The 13568-nt window shown below is 39.7% G+C and overlaps 1 protein-coding gene and 1 non-coding gene across 4 annotated transcripts in view; one reads left to right on the plus strand and one right to left on the minus strand.

Annotated features, from left to right (window-relative positions):
• Positions 1-13568, minus strand: part of ILRUN (inflammation and lipid regulator with UBA-like and NBR1-like domains) — an 88945-nt gene that overhangs the window by 23734 nt on the left and 51643 nt on the right. Inside the window, exon 3 of one of the 3 annotated variants that reach the window (XM_057304799.1) lies at positions 6564-6623. The exons of the other annotated variants lie outside the window; for them this stretch is intronic. Coding sequence (XP_057160782.1) covers positions 6564-6623 — 60 coding nt within the window. The remainder of the gene's footprint in view (positions 1-6563; positions 6624-13568) is intronic. 3 annotated transcript variants of the gene reach the window in all.
• On the plus strand, positions 221-324 carry LOC113243912 (U6 spliceosomal RNA). The gene has a single exon (XR_003312247.1). It is a non-coding gene; the product is annotated as a U6 spliceosomal RNA (small nuclear RNA).

Consider the following 13568-nt stretch of genomic DNA (forward strand, 5'->3'; position numbering starts at 1 on the left):
GAAAACATCGGAAAAGCTCAAACTGGGGTACATTATAAAGGATACCTGCCAGTATTCCTCCAAATGGTCACAGGTCATGAGAAACAGAAAAGACCGAGAAACTATCACAGATCAGAGGAGACTGAAAGATAAGACAACTACACGTAATGTGGTACCAGAGACTGGATTCTGGGAACAGAAAGAGGTCATGAATAGAACTGACAAAATCTAAATAAAGTCTGTGCTCACTTTGGCAGCACATACACTAAAATTGGAACGATATAGAGATTAGCATGGCCCCTGCGCAAGGATGACATGCAAATTCATGAAGTGTTCCATATTTAAAAAACAAAAAAAATCTAAATAAAGTCTGGAGTTCAGTTAACAGTAATGCGCCAATGTTGACATCTTCATTCTAACAAGACATCCATTTAAAACTAGACACATGAGTTCACTCCTATATGCTCTCTTTTCCTGTGCAGCCCCTTCTCAGTACAGCAGCAAGGGCCAGTTAATAGTCTTCAGACAGAGGGAACAGCAACAACTATACAAACGAGCCATCATCTTGACGTGCATGTTAGGCTGAAGCTGCCCAATGTCTTCCAGAGCATGCATCTGGCCTGCACAAGATGCAGACAGAAGTCACTTAAAGAAAGCAATAATCTGCCGCATCGATATGTTCCACTTGGGTCTGGGCTTCCCAAGAGAAAAGGCCAGGGGACTTAAGAAAGCACAACTTTTACAAATTCGGTTTACAAAGACACCTCGAAGTGGTTCAAACTGTGGCTAGGACTGACATCTTGTAGGCTTCTGATCCCTAGAGCAAACACCTTGGGCTTGTCCCAAGGAGTCGTGAGACAAGAATGCCACAACGCCAGGAGACACAGCCTGGCTTTAGTCAGCACGCACACGGAAGACAACCATGGAGGTCACATCTAGGTTTGGAGATGTGGATTCAAATCCTTCCTAAAGTTCAATGCATCTTCAAAGCACAACAGGACCCTCACATTTGCCCTGTGGGTTAAGAAACAGCTTGGATCTGGAGACGTACACAAGCTCTAGTCAACCGCTTGGCTACAAGCTATAGGTTCACATTTCATCTCCACAGGAGAGCTGAGAACGTACTGCCTACCTCCTGTGATGGAGGCTTGCAAGAAGACTTTGAGCACTGCCAGCCTATGGACTGAAACAATCCTAGACAGCAAGCAGTGCAAAGGTCAGTATTATGAGCACGTCTCAACATGTTCGTGTCGGTCTCTTGGAACTACCGAGGCAGCAGTGTGTGTGTACCACTGGGAAAAGGAGGCACTTCCAACTGTCAGCACTAATCTGCCTAGTCTCAACTTCTAGTCTACGTTTACACATTATTTACTCAACACAGAGCTGCCATGACAATGCCCAGGCACTCAGATACTTTCGCTTTGTCTGATCAACACACCACCTACCTCAACATCTAAGGGGGAAAAGGGTAGAGCCAGGCTCCAGTTCATCAGCTGTTCTGAGTCATGCCTCGGCTCAAACTCTGTTCCCTACCCATCCTCACTTCCCACCCCACCTTGCCACAAATGCATTAGAACCTTGTTCCTTGGTTTCAGTATTATTCTCAGGAATTTCCTTTTAAAATGCAAATGCCCCCCAAAGGACTATATTAAGCTACCTTAAACTCATCAAATCAACCACCAGGCACAAGTTCACAAAGCGAAGAAGAAAAAGGCTTAAGAAAAACAGTGAAAGCCTGGATAAGATGAGATGGTGAAGGGTCCCTGGGGCCCCTAATAGGGTGAGGGGCTCAAAAAGAAAAGCTGAAATGGCAAAAACAAAGAAACTATTCCTACTTCATACCTCGAAGGTAATCATGCCCTATTTAAAAATTATGAGCTTGGGGCGCCTGGGTGGCACAGCAGTTGGGCGTCTGCCTTCGGCTCAGGGCGTGATCCCGGCGTTACGGGATCGAGCCCCACATCAGGCTCCTCCGCTATGAGCCTGCTTCTTCCTCTCCCACTCCCCCTGCTTGTGTTCCCTCTCTCGCTGGCTGTCTCTATCTCTGTCAAATACATTTAAAAAAAGTTTTTAAAAAAATTATGAGCTTTTACCTTAATTTGGGGGGGCGGGGCTAGAGTGACCATTTTTTTTTAATTTTTATTTTTAAAGATTTTATTTATTTATGTGACAGAGAGACAGTCAGTGAGAGAGGGAACACAGCAGGCGAGCGAGAGAGGAAGAAGCAGGCTCCCAGCGGAGGAGCCCGATGTGGGACTCGATCCCGGAACGCCAGGATCACGCCCTGAGCTGAAGGCAGACTCTTTAACGACTGCGCCACCCAGGCGCCCCTAGAGTGACCATTTAAACTGGCTTCAGTCTTAGGAAACAAGAACCTCTACTCCCAAATCCAGGACATCAGTGCCATGGAACTAAAAGAGTAAAAACATCTGAGATCAAAGATGAAAATCAGCTCAGAATGAAAAAGAAAAAAACCCTGCCCTTAACTGGGCTGGAAGGACAGACACTTGCCGGAAAAGGCAGGTGCAAAGGTAAGAGAAAACATAATTTCTCCCAAGGTCCTGTAGTGGCTATAAAATGCTCTAACAATCCTCTGACTACTGCTTTCTTACCAATGATGCCCCCAGACCCATTTTGTTGTAGCATCGATTACTAAGGATTGTTAATTGTTAAACTGCCCAAGATAGCACCCAAACCCTAATTAATCCTCCCTTCTAATCCTGCCTCAGAAATAGCAACCAATCCAAAATTGACCCCCATTTCCCTTAGAGCGTGAACCCAAACCTTATGAAGGAACCCAAACCTTATGAAGGCCACTTCCCTTCTCCCTCTTGTTGTGTGGCATTCCACAGTTCCCCTGGGGAACCTGCCCTCACCGTATTACACCAATAAATTCTGGTTGTGTCAGACTTTGGGCTTGTTTCAGGTGACCTTTGAAACCAGAAGCCTTCCTCTCTCCTGGCTCTCAGCCTCAACTTCTAGATGCAGAGACTCCACCCCTTCCTACTCCCTTGTACAGACAGCCCTCCCCTGAAGTGGGCTGCTTGTACAGACAGCCCTCCCCTGAAGTGGGCCGAGCAGGCCCAGCCATCAGCTGATACCACAGGAAAGAGGAATGCATTCATTCAATGACAAGGGGGGGGGGGGGGCGCGGAACAGCCTCAAGAATTAAGAAAACCCAGGAGTATATGGTGTTCCAGAAGCCTAGTCACAAGTGTTTCAAGGAGGACGGAGTCATTGATTGGGTCCCGCGCAGCAAATAATTCAAGTAAGGCTGAGAAGTGAGAACAAAGCATTGGAGGTAGCATCATGTAGGTCCCTGGTGTTTTGAAAAGAGCAGTTTCAATGGACTGGTGGGGACAGAAGCCTGATGGAAAAAATTTAGGAATCCAGAAAACGAGGTGAAGATAGCCATTACTGATTCAAAATTTTCCAAGGTGTTTTGCTATGAAGGAGAGCAGCGAAATGGGGAAGAAGCTGGAGGAAATAACAGCACTATATTATACGTAAAAGCAAGAAATTTTTAGAAACCTGAATGTCCATCAGTAGTGACTGGCTGGATAAATGAGGACACATCTACCTGAAGGGATACTCCACAGCCATAAAATGGAATGAAGATTTCTAGAGTGATCTCCAGAATATATTATTAAGTGAGGGGGGGAAAAAGTAAGATGCAGATCAGTATCTATACAGTTATGATACTTTTGTGTAAGAAAAGGATCAAAATTACATATATTGGCTAGTATTTGCAAGACAAAGCAAAACAAACAACACTGTACAGATAATCCATAAATGAATAAATAAAAATGGGTATCTGGCTGAAGGAGGCAGTAATGGGAGACTCCTCTAAATATATCATTCCTAAATTGTGACTGAGCAATAGAAGAAATGCCTTAGATACTGAAAAAAACAAACAATAACAAACAACAAAAAGAAAACAAAAACAAACAAACAAACTTAGGTCAAAGGGAGACAGAGTAAGGACTGGAGATAAATTCTGTAGGATGGTGAGTGGCACAGGACAGATGCACAATAAACAGCAAGTTATTTATGCACAATTACTTAGCACCATTTAAGTACGTAGCATTAAAAAACAAACAAAAAGGGACGCCTGGGTGGCTCAGTCGGTTAAGTGTCTGCCTTCAGCTCAGGTCATGATCCTGGGGTCCTGGGATTGAGTCCCGCAATGGGCTCGGTGCTCAGGGAGCCTGCTTCTCCCTCTGCCTGACTCTCCCCCTGTTTGTGCGCGCGCTCTCTCTCTCTGACAAATAAATAAATAAAATCTTAAAAAAAAAATGTTTACTGTGTTGCCCTGTTGGAAGTCAGTCAATGTTAAGAGTAATGTCTGATGATTGGCTTTGTCTAACTATAGCTAAAGGACCGTAACCATAACAGTAAAACAAAAAGCAGAAAAGACCTCCTTACTTAGGCAAGTTAACATTTAATGCCGTAATTTAAAAAATCAATTACTTTGATAAGATTGGGCATTAACTTGTCAGTGACCACCACCTGTGGCATGGAAGACAACACAACAAACAGTAACCAGTGATATTACTTTATAGCAGTCTGCTCTGCAGACCACCTACATCAACATCATGGGGCTTGCGTGTGAAAAATACAGATTCTTGGGCCCCTAACTACAATGAACTAAAATAGGTTTCATATATGAAATCTAAGAGTTTAGGATACCTGTAAGGGTATATAACCTTAAACTGTCCCTCCTCGATCATTAGTTTCACTGAAAGCAACTAGAGCACCAACTCCTTCCTCTAAAAACTAGCAATTAAAGGTAAAGAATAAAGCATTTAATCTAGCCTTATTATAAAACTGAATTTCAGAATGTCATTGTTGATGAAGAAAACTTTTTTTTTTTTATCCCAGAACTACTCCAGCTAATGTATGTAGAAGAAATAATCACTTTGTAACCCCTGACAAAATGATTCAGGCAATAATCATCAATGAATGAAACCATTAGGCAAAGGCTGGTTGACCCGGAGGACCTCTGCAATGGAGGGATCAGGCTATCACTACTTGAACCCTTTGATTGCTCTTAGCATCACTAAAGCAATAACAATTTTCAATAGCCAAAACAATTTTGAAAAAGAAGGAAGCTGGAAGTCTCACAATTCCTGATTTCACAACTTATCATAGCACTACAATAATCAAAACAGTGTGGTATTGTTAAAAAGATATACAGACCAACAGAAGAGAAGAGAGTTCAGAAACAAACCCTCACAACTTATCATAGCACTACAATAATCAAAACAGTGTGGTATTGTTAAAAAGATATACAGACCAACAGAAGAGAAGAGAGTTCAGAAACAAACCCTCACAAACATGACCTCACATACATGGTCAAATGATTTCCGACAAAACAGGCAAAGCCATTCAAAGCGGAAAGGACAGTCTTTTCAACAAATGGTATTGGGAAAACTGAATATCATATGCAAAATAATAAAGTTTGACACTTACCTCATACCATTCACAAAAATTAACTCAAAATGGATCAAAGACCTAAACATCACAGCCTAAACTATAAAACTCTTAGAAGAAAACAGAGAGAGGAAGCTCCATGACATTGGATTTGGAAATCATTTCCTGGATATGACAAAAAAAGCACAGGCAACCAAAGAAAAAATACATTGGACTACATCAAATTAAAACCTTTGTGTATCAAAGGACACAACAAAGTGAAAAGGCAACCCATAGAAGAGAGAAAGTATGTACAAACTGCGTATTTCATAAGGGGTTAACACCCAGAATATATAAAGAACTACTACTGAAAAAACCCCAAAAACCTGGGGTACCCGGAGGGCTCAGTCAGTTAAGCGTCTGCCTTTGGCTCAGGTCATGGTCTCAGGGTCCAGGATGGAGCCCCGTATCAGGCCCCCTGCTCAGCCGGGAGTCTGTTTCTCCCTCTTCCTCTGCCCCTCCACCCACTTGTGCTCACTCTCAATTTCTCTCACAAATAAATAAAATCTTTAAAAAAAGAAAATGATTAAAAAATGACTTGAATAGGCAAGCTGAATGGGCAACAAGCACATGAAAAGATGCTCAACATCACTAATCATTAGGGAAATGCAGATCAAAACTACGAGATACCACCTCACACCCATTAGGATGCCTACTATCAAAAAACAGAAAATAACAAGTGTTGGCAAGGATGTGGAGAAATTGGAACTCTTGTGCACTGTTGGTGGGAGAGTAAAATGGTATAGTCGCTATGAAAACAGTACATCGGTTCCTCAAAAAATTAAAAATACAACTGTCATATGGTTCAGCAATTCCACTTCTAGGTAGATCCCCAAAGAACTAAAAGTAGGCTCTCAAAGAAATATTTCTATACCCATATTCACAGCACATTATTCGTAATATCAAAAGGTAGAAGCAATCCAAGTGTCCAAAGATGTATGAATGCATTCTAAAAGTGTGGTATATACATATAATTGAGTATTATTCAACCTTAAAAAGGAAGGAACTTCTGAACCATGCTACAGCTTGGATGAACCTTCAGGACATTATGCTAAATGAAATAAGCCAGTCACAAAAGGACAAATACTGTAATATTATATGATACCACTTACATGAGGTACCTAGAAGAGTCAAATTCATAGAGACAGAAAGTAGGATGGCGATGTCAAGGGCTACAGAGAGAAATGAGAAGTTATTATTTCACGGGTACAGAGTTTCAGTTTTGCAAGATAAAAATACTAGAGGTAGATGGTGATGACGGTTGCATAACAATGTGAATGTACTTAATGCCACTAAATTGTATACTTAAAAATGGTTAAGATGGTAAATTTTGTTAACGCGTATTTCACCACAATTAAAACAAATAAGCAAAAAATATCCTGAGGCCGAGTAACTTTAAGTCAGTCCTTGTTCAAGGCCAATCAGTAATATATTATGTGGCAGAATTAAAAACAAGAACAGAAGTCAGCTCTTTTGAATCCTAATCTAGCGCTTATCTGAAACACCATGCAGCACTCCCACCCCTGGTCAGTTTTGAGTGTTCCACCAACGAGGAAATAGATAATAGTTAACGGGGAGACAACTATTCTTTTTTTTTTTTTTTTTAAAGATTTTATTTATTTATTTGACAGAGATAGAGACAGCCAGCGAGAGAGGGAACACAAGTAGGGGGAGTGGGAGAGGAAGAAGCAGGCTCATAGTGGAGGAGCCTGACGTGGGGCTCGATTCCGTAACGCCGGAATCACGCCCTGAGCCAAAGGCAGACGCTTAACCGCTGTGCCACCCAGGCGCCCCCGGAGACAACTATTCTTGGCAGAAGAGATGGAAATATTAACATCCTCATTACTTAAACTTCTATAGCTTACTAATAAAGCATAATCTGAGTGGGTAATAGCACAACTGCAGAAAATTAAGATAGATTTCAAGTACACTGAAGCAACTTAAAGTACTAATGTAAATTTAAGTACAATTAGGTTTAAGAATAATGCAGGGAACCAAAACTATAGCTACAGCACATTAATAGCCAAACTTAAGAAACGGGCATAAAAATACACAGATTAACCTGACATTTTAACAATCATTTTGGCAGTTATGTTGAAAAGCACTTAAATGTAACACTGGATAAAAGGACTTAATATTTAAATATTATCCATTTTATATGCAAATAGGTAGAAAGATGGCTGGTGTTCTTATTGTTTCACTACTACTGCTGAATTTCTCAACCAGTCTGACTGGGACACACTTGGAACTTCTTGGTATTTACAGTTATTTTTATCAAAGGATAGTGTAAAATAGAAGTATGTGAGCATAAGTACTTCCAAGTAAGTATTTAGTTCATCAGAAAGTCAAATTTTAAGACTACCAACTGACTTACCTAATTCAAACTATCTTTTTTTTAAAAAGGCCATTCCTCTTTGTACACATGCTTCTAAGATGAAGTTTAATTAAGGACTCTGATACCTTTCTATGGAGTTACTACGTATGTTTTGAATACTTTAAGCATAACAAGACATAGGCCCCATTTGTCTTTTTTGGAAATTCAAACCTTATCTTTGAAGTAATTATGGATAAAAAGTATAAAACAGCATTACTGATGGTAACTAGTTATTCCTGGTGAAAGCTTTTCTGTCCTAGAGATCTGGTAATACACTACAGTAACTCTGCTCTCCCTTCCCCCTCCTCCTAAAAGAGGACAGGCTTTGTTTCTGGCTTCAGAGAAACTGCTGCCTGTCAACATCACCACCCAAGCAGGGCCAATGCAAGAACCAGCAAAACAAAACCCCTCCCCCTCAACGTTCTCTCCGAAGAGAATTACATTACAGACATCACGTGAATTCACTGACAAGTCAGAGTCAAAGACAGTGACAAAGCAGAACTTTCTAAATGTTTCTTCATTCTCCTCCTCTGCGCATTTTTCACTTTCTCCTTCATTTCTTTGGTCTGGCACAACTTGCACGAGCACCCTGTCCTCTTCATTTCCATTGCAGCCTCTTAATAGGCCAAATTATCTTCCTGGCTCAGATGTGGGCAGAGAGCTTTGGAGAAATGAATGAGTACTCATCCCTAAACTGAAGTAGGTCTAGCAACGTCCACACACAAGGGATCTTAGGGCTCACTCACGACCATCTGGACTTCTCAATCCTACAAAAGAAAGTCAATCTCCCCACTCGCTCACATCTGAGGTACATAGCATATAAAGATGCCCCTCTTTGGCCCCTTAGTCTGGGCCATGACGGCCTGCTACTCATCTCTCTTCCAGATGACTGGTGGTGTAAATATTCCTCAGAGTACACACCTCCAATCCATTTCCCATTCTGTCCCACACAGAACCCTCACTCATGCCAAACTGCACAAGTCACACTCAACCAGAGTTTATGCTTATTTTATTGCAGTCTGGAAATGTGGTGCCTTTTTCCCGCCACCAATCTGAATCTATTTAGTTAAAATAAGGTTATTTTCTAATGTTTATTATTAAGAAGCATTTTTATAGACTTCACTATTTTTCCAGACTTTACTATTTTTCCAGACTTTATTTTTCAGAGCAGTTTTCAGGTTCACAGCAAAACTGGGAAGAAGCATGTACACTCTCTGCACATATGTACAGCCTCCTCCACTATCAACAGTCCACACCAAAGTGACACTTTTTATAATCAATGAACCCACACAGGCACAGCACTATGACCCAAGTCCATAGTTTATATTAGAGGTCACCTTGGTGTTGTACATTCCATGGGTTTTGATAAACGCATAATGATGTGTATCCACCACTATGGTACCATACAGAATAACTTCACCGTCCTAAAAATCCTCTGTGTTCTGCCTATTCATCCCTCCCTCCCCCAAACCCTGGCCATCACTGATCTTTTTAATGTCTCCAGTTTTGCCTTTTCCAGAATGTCATATAGGAATTACACAGGATGTAGCCTTTTCAAATCGGCTTCTTTCACTTCGAGATATGCATTTAAAGTTTCTCCATGCCTTTTCATGGACTGAAAGCTCATTTCTTTTTAGTTCTGGAAGTATTCCATTGTCTGGATGTACCTCAGTTTATTTACTCATTTACCTACTGATAGACATCTTGGTTGCTTCCAAGCTTTTGCAATTATGAATAAAACAGTTATAAACACAGGAGTATTTTAGTTTTATAAGAAACTGCCAAACTGCCTTCCAAAGCGACTGTACATTCACTGTGCATTCACGCCCACAATAAATGAGAGTTCCTGTGGCTTCACATCCTCACCAGCACTTGGTGTTGTCAATATTCTGGATTTGGGGCATTCTAATAGGTGGATACTAGCAACTTGCTTTAATTTAATTTACAATTCTCTGACATGATAATGAACATCTTTTCATATACTTATATGTGACCTGTATACCTTCTCTGGTGCGATATCTATTTTACATGTAGGTTTATGACACATTTTGAGTTAATTTTTGCAAAGAATATAAGGTCTGTGTTTAGATTCATTTCTTTGCATGTCGACACCTAGTTGATCCAGCACTATCTGTTGAAAGACTATCTTTTCTCCATTGTCTTTGCTTCTTTATCAAAGATCAGCTGACTCTATTTGTATCCATTTCTGGACTTTCTATTCTGTTCTATTGATCTATTTCTTTCTTCTTTCACCAATACCAAATGGTCTTGATCACTGTGGCTTTACATAGCAAGTCTTGAAGTCAGGGAGTGTCATTTCTCCACCTTTCTCTTTCTCCAATGTGAGCTGGCTATTCTGGGTCTTTTGCATCTTCATATAAAATTTAGGATCAATCAGTTGATATCCACACAAAAACTTGCTGGAATTTTGAATGAGAATGTGTTGAATCTAAGATCAAGCTGGAAAGAAATAGCATCTTGAAGATATTGTCTTCCTACCAGTGAACATGGAAAACCTCTCTAAGACTTACTTAATTCTTTGATTTCTTTCATCAGAGCTGTGTTGTTTTCCTCATATAAACCTTGTTCATATTGTGATAGATTTATACTTAGGTATTTCATTTTGGGGGGAGGCTAACATAAACAGTAATGTGCTTTTAATTTCAAATTCAAGTTGTTCATTGCTAGTATGTAGGAAAGTGGTTGACTTTTACATATTAACTTTGTATCTTGCAACTTTGTTATAATTGCTTATTAGTTCCAAGAGTTTTGTCATTTTTCAGATTATCTACATAGATAATCATGTCATCTGCAAAAAAGTACGGTTTTAGCTCTTCCTTCCCAACCTATATACCTTATTTCTTTTCACTGTCTTATCGCATTAGCTAGAACTTCCAGTATGATGCCTCTTCCTTGCCTTATTTCTGATCTTAGAGGGAAAGTTTCTAATTTCTAACTATTATGATGTTAGCTGGAGGTTTTTTATAGATATTCTTTATCAAGTAGAGAAAATTCCCCTCTATTCATAGTTTTCCAATAGTTTAACCATGAATGGGTGCTGGATTTTGACAAATGGTTTTCCTGCATCTATTGATGAGAATATGTCATTTTTCTTCTTAGCCTCTTGAGGTAATGGATTACATTCATTGATTGTTGAGTGGTGAACCAGACTTGTACATCTGGTATAAATTCTTCTTATCATAGTATGTATAATTATTTTTATACATTGTTGGATTGGGTTTGCTTTATTTCGTTAAAAATATTAGCGTCTAGGGGCACCTGGGTGGCTCACTTGGTTAAGCATCTGCCTTCCACTCAGGTCACGATCTCAGGGTCCCATGTCGGGCTCCCTACTCAGCACGGAGTCTGCTTCTCTCTCTGCCCCTCCCCCTGCTTCTGCTCACTCTCTTCCTCTCTAATAAATAAAATCTTTTAAAAAAAAAAGGGATATTAGCATCTATGTTCATGAGAGATAACAGTCTTTGGTCTTCTTTTCTTATAATACCTCTGTCTGATTTTGGTATTAGAATAATGCTGGTCTCACAGAATGAGTTAGGAAGTATTCCCTCTGCTTCTGTCTTCTGGAAGAGATTCTAGATAAGTAGTATAATTTCTTTCTTAAGTGTTTGGTAGAATTCCCAGTAAATCCATCTGAGCCTGGTGCTTTCTGTTTTGTGAGGTTATTGTTGATTCAATTTCTTTAATAGATAAAAGCATACTCATATTTTCTATTTCTTCCTGTGTAAGCTTTGGCAGATTGTATCTTTCAAGGAATTGGTCTATTACATCTAGGCACAGAGTTGCTCATAATATGCCTTTATTATCCTTTTAATGTCCATGGGATCTGTAGTAATGTTCCTTCTTTCATTTCTTATTTTAGTAATTTGTGTCTTCTTTTTTATCTTAGTTGGCCTGCCTAGAGGCTTATGGATTTTTTTTTTTTAAGATTTTATTTATTTATCTGACAGAACAAGAGAGCACAAGCAGGGGGGAGCGGGAGAAGAAGAAGCAGGCTCCCCATTGAGCAGGGACTCTGACGCAGGCTCGATCCCAGCACCCTGGGATCACGCCCTGAGCTGAAGGCAGACTTAATGACTGAGCCACCCAGGAGCCCCTGCCTAATACATTTAGTATTTGATCACTATTTATACACTTTGCCCCACCTCAGCAAAAAGAATCAAGGACCCACAGAGATAGAAAGCACATTAGTGGTTGCCAGAGGCTGTGACAATAGAGAGTGACTGTTTAATGGGTAAGGGGTTTCCTTTAGGGGTGCTAAAAATGTGTGGGAACTAAATAGTTGATGACTGCACAATACTGTGCATGTACTAAATGCCATAAAGTTGTAACTTTAGAATTTTACCGCAATTTTTTTTTTTAAAGAATTATCTAGGGCAGCCAGGGTGGCTCAACTGGTTAAGTGTCTGACTCTTGATTTCAGCTCAGGTCATGACCTCTGGGATGTGAAATCAAGCCCCATGTAGGGCTCCACTCTGGGCATGGAGCCTGCTTAAGATTCTCTCTCTACCTCGCCGTCTGCCCCTTCCTGCTCCAGTCTCTGTTTCTCTCCTGCTCTTAAAAAAAAAAAAAAAGAATTATCTACAAATTTTGATTAATAGTAATCCAATGAAATGGTATTCAACTACTAAAAATTGTGCTTTTGAAAGTATTTAATAACAGGAGAATGATCCTAAAATATTAGTGAGTAGGAAAAAAAGTAGTTTACACAACTATCTGTACCATAACATCAAATTTGAAAAATAAATTTTTTTTGTTTTTAATATTGGATACATACATTAACAGTGTTTATATCAGTAGAGTAAATGTTTTGTTTTGTTCTTTATATTTTTTGTATTCTCTAAGTTCTATATTTCTTTTATTGTCAGAAAAAATACACCTCTTTTTAGGTTTTATTTATTTGACAGAGAGAGAGAGTACAAGCAGGGAGAACAGCAGAGGGAAAGGGAGAAGCAGACTCTCAGCTGAGCAAGGAGCCCAAGGTGGGACTCGATCCCAGGACCCAGGGATCATGACCTGAGCTGAAGGCAGATGCTTAACTGACTGAGCCACCCAGGTGCCCCAGAAAAAATATACTTTTAAAAGAATTTAACTGCAAATAACTAATAAGTTTAGTGATATAACAGACTTAAAAGTCCCTCAAATAAGAGAACAGAAAACAAAATGGTTGAACTTAATTCAAATATATCAATAATTACAATAAATGTGAGTAGTCTAAACATACCAATTAGAAGACAGAGATTATCAGACTGGGGGAACAAATGGCCCAACCATATGCTGTCTCCTAGAAATTCCAAATATAAGACATAGGTAGGTTTGAAGTAAAAGGGTGGAAAAGGATATATCATGCAAACCCTAATCAAAGAAAGCTAGAATGGCTATATTAGTATCAGACAAAGTAGACTTCAGAGTGAAGAAAATTACCAGGGAAAAGGGGGACATTACACAATAATAAATGGGTCATTCACTTAGAAGACATAATTTTAAATGTGTATGTACCTAACAACTGAGCTTTAAAATATATGGACCAAACACTGACAGAACTGAAAGAAGAAATACGCAAATCAAAAGCTGTAGCTGGAGACTTCAACACTTTTTTTTTTTCCAATAACAGAACTATTAGACCAAACAAGCAAATAATAAAGACACAGAGAAACTGAACATCCTCAACCAACTGGATCTAACTAACATTATACAACACTCCATGCACAACAGCAAAATAAAC

Source organism: Ursus arctos, unplaced genomic scaffold, assembly GCF_023065955.2.
Source record: "Ursus arctos isolate Adak ecotype North America unplaced genomic scaffold, UrsArc2.0 scaffold_31, whole genome shotgun sequence".
In the NCBI taxonomy this organism is placed as follows: domain Eukaryota; kingdom Metazoa; phylum Chordata; class Mammalia; order Carnivora; family Ursidae; genus Ursus; species Ursus arctos.